Source organism: Blennius ocellaris (genome assembly GCF_963422515.1).
Source record: "Blennius ocellaris genome assembly, chromosome: 8".
NCBI lineage: Eukaryota > Metazoa > Chordata > Actinopteri > Blenniiformes > Blenniidae > Blennius > Blennius ocellaris.
Window position 1 is genome coordinate 5470897 of NC_137657.1, and position 13242 is coordinate 5484138.

At 51.8% G+C, this 13242-nt stretch overlaps 1 protein-coding gene across 1 annotated transcript; it reads right to left on the minus strand.

The window, feature by feature from the left end:
* Positions 1-23: 23 nt before the first annotated feature.
* Positions 24-12662, minus strand: gon4lb (gon-4 like b). Its single transcript, XM_080501282.1, has 31 exons — positions 12560-12662; positions 12217-12301; positions 11912-12045; positions 11735-11809; positions 10774-10818; positions 10628-10666; positions 10072-10179; positions 9852-9950; positions 9655-9780; positions 9354-9573; positions 9154-9255; positions 8915-8955; positions 8755-8846; positions 7619-7838; positions 7458-7544; positions 7082-7271; positions 6795-6945; positions 6194-6344; positions 6000-6116; positions 5331-5926; positions 5021-5165; positions 4506-4740; positions 4269-4426; positions 2591-2788; positions 2344-2487; positions 1412-1714; positions 1013-1111; positions 817-943; positions 503-725; positions 309-411; positions 24-234 (listed from the first exon to the last, which is right to left on the minus strand). Exons 1-31 carry the CDS (start codon positions 12581-12583, stop codon positions 139-141), a joined length of 4533 nt encoding a protein of 1510 aa, XP_080357408.1. The 5' UTR covers positions 12584-12662; the 3' UTR covers positions 24-138.
* Between the last annotated feature and the right edge of the window lie 580 nt (positions 12663-13242).

The window sequence follows — 13242 nt, forward strand, 5'->3', positions numbered from 1 at the left end:
AGAATCATGGATGAAAACCGGATTTATTAAAAAAACGTCATATTTGTACAAAAACAACATTAAATAAAGGCAGTCTTATCAACAACAATAACTTCTCTACAAATATCAAATGGCTGAGCTGCGGCTCCTCGTGGTTGGTCAGTCGTCCGCCTCAGTGGGCGGAGCCTCGTCCTCGGAGCTGGTTTGACGAGCCGTCCGAAACAAACGCATCAAATCCCGAAATCTGTGGGAGACCTGAAAGCACCGGGACGAGGTGGTGAGATGGCGTGAAGCACCGGGGGGAAGTTCAATAAAAATCAGCCAATCACCTCGCTGGGAGTCTTGTTGCCAAGCAGACTGGAGATCGCCTGGAACGTGCTCTGATTGGCTCCTTCCTGCTGACACGTCGTCAGGATGACACGGTCAGCTTCTCTGGAAGACAACAACAATGAGGGCCGCACTTCATGGAGAAGAGGAGGAGGAGGAGGAGGAGGAAGAGGAGGAAGAGGAGGAGGCGGCGTACCTGGTCCACAGGATCACCTTCTCGCCGCTCGCCGTCAGCGAGATGTTCTTGGCGCAGACGGGGGGGTCTGGAGGAGGAGGAGGCGCACCGGGCCGAGGAGGAGCAGAGGAGGTGGCAGAGGGCAACAGCGGAGCCTCCTCTCGCTTCCTCTTCATCGTGGGGCTCTCCTCGTCGTCGTCGTCGCCCTCCTCGTCATCCTCTTCCTCCTCTTCCTCCTTCTCATCTGTGAGTGGGAGCAGACTTTCCCATGATGCACCGCGGCGGACCGTGACCGGACACGAGGCCGGGCGGCCGTGGCGCCGCCTCACACTGACCTGGAGTGGGACTCTCGTCGCCGCCCTTCAGGTCCAGGTCTTTGTCTGCGGCGTCGTCGTGGGCGAAGGCGATCTGGGTGTAGAGGGGGTCCAGGCTCTTCAGGGCCCGGGGGACGCCGCCCGAGGCCTGGGCCGAGAGCAGCAGGTGAGCCGCGTGTTCACACTCCTCACATGAAACAAGGGAGGCGCTACGCACCTTGTTACCGTGGCAACGGGGGCATTCCTTCCTTCGATGTCGGCGCATCTTCACATCGCGACAGAGGCAAGGCCAGTCTTTATCCGACCAATCACAGCCCTGCAAACCAACACACACGCCCACACTTTATCGACCAATCACAGCCCTGCAAACACACACACATACACTTTATCCGACCAATCACAGCCCTGCAAACCAACACACACGCCCACACTTTATCGACCAATCACAGCCCTGCAAACACACACACACACACTTTATCCGACCAATCACAGCCCTGCAAACCAACACACACACTTTATCCGACCAATCACAGCCCTGCAAACAAACACACACACACACACACACACTCTTTATCCGACCAATCACAGCCCTCGACACAACCACAACTAGAATCACCTTGTAGGTCGTGTCCATCTTCCTCCTCTGGCGCCGGCTCGTCATTGGCTGATGTTTAAGCCCCTCCTCTTCCTCCTCCAGCTCGGGCAGCTTCACTTCCTCAAAGTCTCCAGTGGCTCCGCCCCCTGGCATCTGGCCCACGCTCTCCCCGCACTCCGACCCGCCCCCTCCTTCCTCTGTCCAATGAGCGTCTTCGAACTGTCCGGGTCGGGCCGCAGGTGGGCGGAGCTCGTCAAAAAATACCCAGAATTCCGCCTGCAGGTGGGTGTGGCCTTTTAGCAGCGTGGCCATCTGAGCTTTGAGCTGGAATCCGAAAACCACCAACAATCACCTTTATAGCAGCGTTAAGTGGTTCTTCCCTGGGGACACGTCTCTGTTCAGTACGGAGGCCAACGTGGCTCACAAAGCTATTTGGACTGTAGAAACACAAGTGCTTTTTCATTTTCACATTAAACTTGCATTTTTTTATTTTTTTTTTTGAATAAAAACGTAATAATCAAATCATCCAAATTGCATTTTCTTTTTCTTTGACAAGGCTGCTTATTCTATGACTTAATGAAGAAGAAAGAGAAAATGACGATTGAGATTTAATTTTAAAGAGGCACTCCAGCAAACTGGGACCAAAATTGATTTTGAAATGTCAAATTTGAAAATTTAATTCCTCAGATTTTTACCATTTACCATGATCCTTTATTTCTTTTTTGCTGGCCAGAGATTTATTAACAATTTCACAGATATTCAAACGTAAAACTTTGTTGCTGAAACTGTATTTTTTTTTTGGTTTAGTGTATTTTTAATTGGTCACAACTGTGTCAATAAGAGCTCTTCCTGGGAGGTGGCGAGTGTGTGTGTGTGTGTGTGTGTGTGTGTGTGTGTGTGTGTGTGTGTGTGTGTGTGTGTGTGTGTGTGTGTGTGTGTGTGTGGGGCGGTACCTCCTGGATGCCTCCTGGACTGAGGTCCGGCCCGGTCTGCAGAGCCTTGATGATCTTCTGGTAGTGAGACGGATTTTCTCCGAAGCTGATCTCCAACTGTCTCAGGAACCTCCGGCTGCGCTCGAACGCCTGCTGCTCCTCCCACTGCGCCGGACGACCAATCACAAGCCACACCACGACACGCGTGAAGACGTGCGTCGACGTGCCTGGGGGCTCGGTGCCAGGCGGCGGCGGCGGCGTGACTCACCAGTCCACAGTGCAGCGCCTGCTCCGGGTGCAGGAAGGCGGCGAAGTCGCGGAGGAGGTCGGTGCGGTTTCCCAGGATGCAGCGGAGCCTCCTGAACAGCAGCGTCACTTCCTGTTCGTCTCCCGCCTGCTCGAACTGGTTCAGCAGCAAGACGAACTCCTCCACCTGGGCAGGGATGTCCTGCAGCGCCTCGCGCACCTGCACACACACCAGGTCACTCATACAGGACAGAGGACGGACGCTGGACGTGTCAGGAGAGGACGCTGCGCCCTGTGGACCAGTGGACTCTTAATGCACCACACCATTTAATACCATCCACAATACAAACATTTTATTATTCAAATGGTGAAACTGAACAAAATCAACTCAGATCTGTCAACTGACTGATAAATGCGACCTGGGCCAAAATTACAGGCTTCCTGGTTGGAGAGCTTTTTAATTTTTTATTTCAACCCGACCCTTGTTCTGTTTTTTGTTTTTTTATTTATTTATTTGAGCAGTAGTATACATTCTGCTCAAAAGGAGTGTGCTGAAGCAACAAGCTTATGAGCTCCACCCCCAAACTACAGCAACAGAAAGTTCATTCCACACTAGAATAGAAAGAACAAAACGTCAACAATAAAGAAGCTCCGACATTTCAAACAACCATATCAACAAGGACCAAACTTACAACACACATACATGCACATATAAGTTGATCCTACTTCTCCCCTAATGCATTTCTTCTTCTCTGTATGTTTCAAAAATCTTTTGTTTGTATTTATATTTGAACAGGTTGATGTTTGGACATTGTTTCAACTCCGTCTCCAATTTGTTCCACAATTGTTCACCATGAACTGTCGGGCTAAAACTTTTCAGGGTTCTACTGTTTCTGAGTCCTAAAGGGTTAGGGTTAGGGTTAGGTAACAATCTGTAACTGGCTTTATATAACATCTGTACTTTATATAACATCTGTACTGCTTGGAACTCAACAATGTCACTAAACTTCATGATCTTTGATTTAAAAAATAACGTGTTTGTGTGGTCCAGAAACCCAACGTTAAGCTCTTTTTTGTAACCAAACTATTGGTTTTACTGTGTTTTTATAAGTACGACCCCAAACCACAGTACAATAATATAAATAGGGCAAAATCAGAGAACAGTATAAGGTGTGTAAAGCTTTGATATTTAAAATGTGCTTTGCTTTTGCTATTATTGCAATGTTTCTTGACATTTCCGTAGATAGATATTTAATGTGAGATTTCCAAGTAATTCCATCATCAATAATAACTCCAAGGACTTTGATTTCATGCACCGCTCTATAACCACACCCTCTTTTGTCACCTTATTTGGCTCGTCAGAAGCTTAAATAAAACAAACTCTCAAAACGTCAACATCAGTCACTGTCTCATAAATCCTTTGTGTCTCTAACAGCTTTTACATATATTACCACTGGGCGGCAAACCTCACTGCTTTGGCTTGTTGTGCTTTATTTATTTATTTATTTCGAGGTTGTCTCCATCGTTATGACAGTGTTGTTCTGTACGTTTTGTCTGATGTCCTGTAAGCACCAGTTGTGTTATTTTGTTTTACAGGACAACTTATGGAAGCCTTGTGTTGCAGTGATACCAGTGACGATCTATAATAATCAGCAGAGAGGAGGAAGCAGGACAGAGGACGTAGGGACAGGGCGTCTCACCCGGTTGAGGTAACTCTGGGCGAAGGCGGTGTCCTTGCTCTCCCTGTACGGGTCGTTTTCAACGATGTTCTCGTCCAGCAGCTGCAGCAGCTTGGTGGCGTCCTTACTGAGACGCTCCTGCCTCGTCCTCCTGAGGCCTCCCAGGGGACGAGTCCGGCCTGCGGGCGGCAAGAGGACGTTTAGAGACGCCGTCACAGCGTCGGCATCGCTTCAGAGCCTGGCGGGAAAAGACCAGACCTCGTCCTCTCCCCGGACACCTCCGTCCTCCTCTGGGCGTCCCCTCCCCCGACAGCGCCTCCTCATCCAAGCCGGCCTTGGGGCTCCTGCCGTCTCCCGACTCCTCCTCCTTCTGGCCCTCGTCTTCATCCTCGTCCTCCTCCTCCTGAGAAGTTGGGGAGTGGTCCTCCTCAGAGTCGCCGTCGCCACAGAGGCGGCGCTCCGCTGCCAGCCAGGTCAACTGCTTCATGGTCTCCTGCAGGACGACCGACAGGGGGGGACACCGAGTCAAGCTTGGGACACACACAGGGAGTCAGAGGACACAGGGACACAGAGACATAGGGACACAGAGACACTGGGACACACATAGAGACAGAGACACAGGGACACAGAGACACACATAGAGACAGAGACACAGGGACACACAGACAAGGGACACAGAGACACTGGGACACAGATATACAGAGACACAGGGACACAGAGACACTGGGACACAGAGACACAGGGACACAGAGACACACGAAGTCGGAGTTCACCTGAAGCTCAGGAACCGACAGCACTGACTCCTCCGACGCCGATGACATCACTTCCTCCTCATCCTCATCCTGCGTCAGGTCATCAAAGTCCTCCTCCTCCTCGTCCTCCTCCTCCCTGTCTCCTCCCCCGTTCCCGGGCTGTCTATCTTCCTCCCCACCTCCTTCTGCTCCTCCATCCCTCCTCCCCTCCTCTCCTCCCCCTCCGTCTCGCCTCCCCTCTTCTCCTGCTCCTCCCTCTCTCCTCCCCTCCTCTCCACCTTCTGCTGGTCCTCCCTCCCTCTTCTCTTCCTCTCCTCCCGTCCTCTCCGGCCTCTGCTCCTCCCCTCCCTCCGCCGGTGCGAGGAGGTGGAGCCCTGCTGCATGCTGGGAAGTGGTGGTTGGGGGAGCGAGTGGTCCCCACACCATCTGGAGGAGGATGAAACCCGGTTTCACCTCAGCGGCCGAGCAAGGCGTTCTGGGAGTTGAGGAGGAGACACTGGACATGGGGGGGAGGGGGAGGGGCCCGGGGGGCAGGTTGTCTCCAATAGGAACGCAGGACAGGACAGTATGGGAGGGCTCTGGTTGAACACCGGCCAATGGAGCAGCCCCACACGAGGTGGGCGGGGCCACGGCGAGGGCTCCTGAGGCAGCGGACCAATCAGAGGGTGACCTGACACACGCCGCGGGGGGAGCCGGCGAGCTGACCGGCGGGCTGCTCGGCTGTCCGTCAGGCGGCGCCTTCGCCAGCGGCAGCAGGGCGGTGGTGTGCGCCAGCCTGAAGAGGCGCCGGTGGGGGCGGGGCCGCGACCGGGGCTGCAACGCCCTCTTCAGCCAATAAGGATGAAGTCTGAGCGTGACGTCAGCGGGCAGCTGCGGCGGGTAGCAGGAGTCGCCGCGCCGCGTCTTCTGTATGAGCTCCTGACTGTTCTGTGAGGACAAACCAGGACGCCGGTTAGTCAACGTGGCGTTGCCGCCGACGCACGTCCAGGAGCCGACGCACCTTGAGCCAGTTGGGCATGTCGGGCGCGTTTCTGTCCACCGGGGGGCGCTGGTCTCCAGGCTGCACCCTGCTGCAGGCCCCGGGCAGCCGAGGAACCACGCCCTGCGCCAGGAACATCTGGAGAAAAACAAACTTCACCGTCAGTACGGACGCTCCACCATGACGGCGGCACGGTGACGTCACAGTGATGTCACCTTGACAGGGTGGTCCGCCGGCACTTTGGGGGCGCTCAGGTCTCGGAGGTGTTTCTTCAGGCTCCACGGGGTCTTGCACAGCAGGTAGGAGCTGATGAGCTGCTCCGGCTGCACCGTCCGCTCAAAGTGCTTCAGTCCCAGAGCCACGAGTCTGACAGGAGCATCATGGGAAATGTAGTGTCACGGCACACCAGAGGACTGCGTCACTGTGTCCGGGTGACAAGCGTGTACGTGGTGTCCCAACCTCATCTGTCAAGATCTGTCTGGAGTCACATCCCATCCATTTTCTGTTCTTTAGTTTTTTGTTTTGATATAAACTTCACTGAAATATAGTCTACAGATGTTGATCACCATGGATTTACTGTGTTGTGCTTTAATCTAGTAGTTTCAGTCCACTAGGGGGCACAACAGTACTTTTAGCACCCAGTAGGGAACTTTTCAAAACGTCTCATTGAACATCAGTCGCTCATCCAACACTCTTATTCATGAAAAATAAAACTATTGGAAGGGTAATTGTTACATTTGATCAATTTTATTATTATAGTACTTCAAGTATATGTGCTTTGTGTGTGTGTGTGTGTGTGTGTGTGTGTGTGCCCACCCCTCCTCTCCAGCAGTGAAAACGTTGCGGTGTCCTCTGCTGTGCAGGGCCGGGTCCAGGCTGCACACGGGCAGCAGTTCTGGGTAGAGGAAGACGGGTCTGGTGGCAAACAGCCAGGCGGAGTGAGCCGGCAGGACGGGGAACGCCAGGCCTGCACCAAAACCACAACGAGGGTCAGAGTCTGGACCACAACCAGGCTAAAATAGACGGTGCAAAATAGAGAGGAGGTGGACCACATCACAGTCGCGAGGAAACACAGAACCAGGCCCAGGAAACCAGGGACGTACTGTTGGTAGCAGGAGTCATGTTGGGGAGCCAGCGGCATCTGGAGGCGGCAGGAGCAGCAGCAGGAGGAGCAGGCTCCTCTCTTTTCTCCACCTCCTGCAGGAGGTCCAGCGCCCCCTTCAGGTTACCGGCGCTGAACGTAGAGGGGAGGCCCACTTCCTCCCGGCGCCGAGCAAACTGCTGCAGCTCCTCCTGTTGGGGGAGGGGACGCTCTGAATTTGGCTCAACAGGAGGACGTCCAACATGTCCTCCATCACAGTAGATCAGACCAGAGTTACGAGGAAGTAGGGGTGCGTCCCTATCGATAGTTAGCCCAGCCACATTAGCGTGAACAGATTTGGGCTCCTCGTCATGTGACGGTTGGCGTGGTTCACCTACCAGGTAGTGTTTGGTGGTGTTGGCCTGAGGCAGTAAGGTGGAGACGCTGCGGGTCAGCAGGTGGATCTCCGTCAGCAGCTGGACGTGCTGCACAAACAACCTGGTCAAACCAGGTCCGATCCGCCAGACCTTCATGTGAGCGAGCGGCGTTGCGACCGTACCTGCTGGACCTGCTGCTGCAGCTGCAGCTTGTGGCCGGTGTCCAGGTGGAATAGAAAGGTCAGTTGGTGGGTGGGCGTGGCCAACTTGTCCTTTGGGGCGGCGTTGCCGTGGAGACAGTTGGTGGTGTCCTGCAAGGCCTTTCTGTGCTGCAGCGCCTCGAACCGTTTTCTGACCGTCTGCCGGCGCTCCGTCAGCATGTTGGCCAGCGGCGCCTCGAAACTACAGGGAGCACAGAGGGACAATCTGGGAGGGGAACCGGCAACCTCTGCCACCAATCGGCCGGCCGTCTGCACGGCAGGGCGGAGCCTGTTTCCTCTCAGCCCGCTACTTGTTCAAGTTCTGACTGAGAAAGCAGCGACGGCAAGGATGCTACTGTTCCTCCCGACCCAAGCGGACACAGCACTGCTCTGCTGCCCCGTCCCTACGGGAGGACGCACCGTCCCCAACAGCACATGCACTGTCCCTATGCACAAATTAACGGTTCCTACAGGACAGTGTTTTTCAACCACTGCGCCGCGGCACACTGGTGTTTCCTCCAGATCTCGTCAGGTGAGCCGTGGGAAATTATCCATTTTCAAAAAACATTTGCTCTCACAGCCGACAGTGTGTTGCAGAGTAATCATGTATAAATACTCTTCACCACTAGAGGGCAGCACAGAACTTTGCCGGTGAAATGTAAAGTGCCAGACGTCAGTGTGGTTCATCTCCACCTCCTGCTACCATCTTGTATCAAAGTACTGTGTCAGTGACAGTGATGGAGAAGTTTTAGAAAAGGAAGAATGTGAACCAGGATCTCAGCTCTTCATCCATCAGGTCCAGGTTTCACACTGAGGGAGGCACTATTAAAAAAAGACATTGGGAAATACTTTTTTCTGCATTTATTTGATTCCTATTGATAAAACTTTGATGAGAATGACTTTATTTTGTTAATAGAGGCTACAGAGTTTACCATTTTAACATTTTCAGGTGGTGGTGTGCCTCCACATTTTTCCAAACAAAAAAAGTGTGCCTTGGCTCAGAAAGGTTGAAAAACACTGTAATAGGAGAAGAAACGGTCCTAATGGGGGGGTGCACCGTTCGGTCACTACGGTTCAACATATCGTGGCCACACGAGGACACGTGTGTACGTGGTTACCGTAAAGCTTGAGGCACGTTGAACTTCGGCCGGGGCTGTGACAGCACCACCTGCTCCTCCACCTGCTCCTCCTCTGGCTCGTCCTCCTGCAGCTGTAAGTGAGCAAACGTCAGTGGACGAAGCAGCCATTGGAGAAACGAGGACGCCCTGCTGGCCTCACCGTGTCAAACAGCTCCTCCAGCAGCTGGTTCACCTCCTTCTCTGAAAAATACCGTCAGTCAGTCAGTCAGTCAGTAAACCCAGAAGAAAACTATTCACACCAAATGACCACAATTAACCATCAAGAACAGAAATAAACAATCATAAACCACAACTTTAATCAACTGCAACAAAGATGAACTACAAACAACAGAAATCACAGAAATCCCTACAAAGAAGCCCCAAACAGCAGCATCTTACTGGTGATCTGCACAGCTCGGTCTGTCCTGTAGTCCTCCTGGTCGGGCTCAGCCAGGTCCTTCACGAAGTCGTACTCGGGGTCGTCCTCGTCTTCGACCTCCTCTGAGTAAACAACAACAACAAGGAGTCAAATACAAGCGTTCCTTGTGAACAATGACAGAAATGAGACGTTAAGAGGTCAAAGACAATGGATCAGAGACCTTCGCAATCGGGTGCCATCAGACTCTGCAGCCACTCCGTCCAGTGGCGGTCCTCCTGTCCTTGTGCACTGTGCTCCTCGTACATGTCGGCTGTGATGTCAGGCGCGAGAAGCTCCGCCTCCAGCTGACCCAGGGGGACGTTGACCAGGGGCAGTTTGGAGCGTGTGCGGCACGCCAAGCCACCCTCATCGCCGTCCTCGTAAGCTCTCCTGTCCAGAGACTTGAGAGAGAGAGAACAGAGTGACAGGTAAGAGACGGGCAGGGAGGGGGACAGGCCAGGGACTCAGAAGACGGGTAGTACCGGTTGATAGCTGTAGGTGGAGCTGTAGTCCAGCTCCGCCTCCACATTGTTCAGCCTCTCCAGAAATGAACTTCTTTCAGCACCTGAAGTCGAGTTGGCTTCATGTCGCAGGTCGCCTGCGCCTGTCTGGAACACAGGTCAGAGGTCAAGGGGCCTGCGGGGTCAGAGGTCACCTGCAGGGTCAGAGGTCAAAGTACCTGCAAGGGTCCCTGAATGTGCTCTGCCAGTAGTTTGGCCTGAAGGCCGTGGTGAACTCTGGGAGGTGACGTCAGGCTGTCTCCGTCACTGAGAAGACTCTGAGGACACAAAATGACAAGACTTTTATTTTGTAACTGCCAACATACATACTCGTGTCACTACTTTTTTTTTTTTGTTAACGCTTGTGTTGCTACTCGGATGAAGAAGGTGAAAACTCGCCTCCTCTGCTGTATCCTCTTCATCATCCTCATCCTCTTCATCGTCAGGACAGTACTCTTCAGAGGAGTCTTCATCGTCCTCAAGGTCAATGTCCACAAACTGAGGAGGCTGCAGGAGGGGGGCGCCGGGGCACAACGGGTTTCAGTTGCTGACAAACTGTTTAAGTTATCGTCCAGTTTGTGGCAGCTGAAGTCTGTTCTCACCTCGACGTTAAACAAACTTCACATTCAAAGACTTTTATTTTCTACCTGATGGGGGCCATGTTTGCGTGGCCCAATAGAGACGGACGAGTAAAGACTTTGGCACCAGCCAAAGTTTTCCGATTATATTTTGTTTAAAAATACAAATTACAATCATCTATCCTACTGAAAATGGAAGCAAGGACAAGTTTATCCATCTTGTTTGAACTGAAAACTTCCAGCCTTCATGTTGCAGAATCATCAGGACCTTCCTTCCATTTGTGAAAATGAAAAGAGAGACAGACTTTGTCCACACACTCTGGAAATGTGTCTAAATAGGAGACAGGCAGGCATAGAGGGATGCAGGAGGATCCTACCTTGACTGTGTTCATCACTGACTGACTCCAGTCTTGTGGCTGGAAAACAAAACAAGTAGACACAGACAAAGAAAAGTACCGACAGGTTAAACAGACTTTAGTAGTCAAAAAGAAATGGCCGGAGACGCCAGTGGAATGACCTCTACCTGCTGAATGGTCTGTTTCAGTCTGGACCGGGTCATCTTAGGCTCCTGATGGAGGGAAGACAGGCACTTAGGCCGACGGAGAGAAAGACAGACGAAGATGAACTAAACCGATCCAGTTTTCATATTTAAAGTATAGAAATAAAGGATTCCTGCAGACATCCCTGCGTTGTGTTACCAGGGTCTTTGGTCTAAAGATGGAGAGGCTGTTGTGAAACATTCAGTCTAACTTGGCTAATCTACTGCAGAGCAACACGGGAGGTCAGTCTCTGAGGGTTTCCTCGATCCACATGTCTGTCTGTAGACATGTACCTCCCTCCACTGCACAGCAGCTTCTCCAGCTGCCTCTGAGAGATAACAGAGTGTTTGTAGTCAAACGTGAAGACGCTCAGTCAGTCCCTGACTCCAGACAGAGGAAGGTGCAGTACAAAGGCTCTGGTCCAGTGAGCTCCACCCCGGAAGAGGGTCACTGGTCTGGTCCAGTAGGTCCCTTAGCAGAGCTGCAGGAGGTTCCGGAGCATGAACGCAGCCTCCACTCTAAAGGACGGCTGAAGCTGGACACAACATCTATTGAGACAATCGTGCAGGGACTCGCTCAGCCAAACCGTCCCAGGAACTTGATTCCCTCCACTGCAGCCCAGCTTGTAACTGTCCATGTATGGTCCAAGAAGAAGCCCTTCACACTGAGTCTGGTTGAGTGTTGCCGAGGAGTCCCGGTCATACAAAGTTAGTTTGCTTTATAGACACTAAAACGGTGATGTCATCGGCATACACTGATACCCTGACTGCTTTCCTGTTTCCTTGAAGAGGCAGGCCTGGAGACTGCATTCAATTTCAGTCAGAGGAGGAACTTCTTTCCAGGCCCACATTGCATAAAATAAATAAACATAAGCGATTACATCCATCAAGAGTTTCTCACACAAACAAACACAGGCAGTGTAGAATGAGAGAGAGACAGACTCACAAACATGGGCAGGTTCTGAGTGTCTCTGATGGCTGTCTTCATCATGGCGACTACGTGTTCGTGAGTGATCACCTCCTGACATGAGACACATCACAGACCAGTTGAGACAGACAGCAGAGGTCTGACCACTCTTTGTTCACTGGGAATGTTTCCGAGGGCAGATTTCACGTCACTCACGTGCAGAATGGCGCGCACGTTGTTGGACGTCAGATTAAGCCGCTTAGACTTCCTGTCCAGGTCAATGTCCAGTTGTCCAAGCTCGCTGTCACTCATCTCCATGGCGACCACGTCTTTCCACTGGGCTCGCCCACCTAGGCACGTGCACACACAAAATTAAAGCGTTCCTCAAGCTGCTTCTCCGAACTCTTCTCAGAACTCACCTTTTTTATTTAATTATTAATAATTTTAAACAACAATATTGAGCATTATTGAACATGCCATATGCATGTAATAATATCAAATAAAGATTCAGTTGAACACACCTGTCCCAGGTGTGGACGCTGCCTGTGACGTCATTGCGGCACGTTTGACGTCACGGGGATTCACATCTTCTGCAGAAGCCTTCCTCTAAATTAATACAAAATAACAATAAGAATAATTAGAAGCATTCTTCTGAGACAACTTGAAACGGGTTGGACCTTAAACCATGAATGTGTCAGACACACAGAGCCGCGATCAGATGCGCGAGCTCTCGGATGTTGTTAGCCTCATTAGCGGGGGGCTAAAGCCGTGGCACTCGGCGAGCACGCGCATGGCGCGGTCCCGCGTGGGAACAGCCATGTTTTTCTCCGGTGAGTAAAGACGGAGCGCGGGAGGGGAACTCACCTTCCAGCGGCCGTCTGCGGCCATCCGACCGGCCAGACAGCTCCGGTAGCTCGGTCAGCGGAGTTAGCCGCGGCCTCTGCCATCCGCACTGAGCCTCCACAACGCTTCCGCCCGGAGAACTTCACAATAAGAGCGGCTCATGGAAAGAGCTCCAGTGCCCCCTGCTGGTTCGGAAGTTTAGTCACAACCAGGTGGTCCACGGTGGAATCCAGGTTGAGCTTCCTTCCCCTTTAGTGCTACTTAGTGGAGTGGTTGTCTCTCAATTGGAAGGTTGGAAGTTCGATTCCCTTATTCCCGTTGTCATTGAGCAAGACATTCAACCAAATTGCTCCAGATAGATAGATTTGCATGGCACCCATTGGTGTACAAATGAGTGTTTAACAATATAAAATATTTGTCAATTCCATTTACTATTTATTGTACCAACACGTCATTCGGTATCATCTGTCCTCAGAAATGTGAAATCTGTCCCCAGTAATTGGTAATCAGTCCTGTTGTCTTGCTTAATCTGTAGTTTGTCCCATGTCAGAAGGTGATTACTTATGAACAAGTTGTAGCAGTGATGACAGGAGGAAAAAGTAAGAGCACGGGGTTAACAAAAAGTGAATCAGAGAACGTAGACAAGAGGAGATAGAAAGAATACAAACTACAAGAGAGAGCAGATAAAAGGCCCTGTTTACAAG

What these genes read in the sequence shown, in the direction of transcription:
- gon4lb (XM_080501282.1), bottom strand. Translation starts at nt 12,583, where the DNA reads ATGGCCGCAGACGGCCGCTGGAAG. An exon ending in TGTCGGTTCCTGAGCTTCAG is followed by an intron (nt 4,741 to 5,020) that starts GTGAACTCCGAC and finishes GTCGTCCTGCAG; the next exon opens with GAGACCATGAAGCAGTTGAC. An exon ending in AAGGTGATCCTGTGGACCAG is followed by an intron (nt 412 to 502) that starts GTACGCCGCCTC and finishes GTTGTCTTCCAG; the next exon opens with AGAAGCTGACCGTGTCATCC.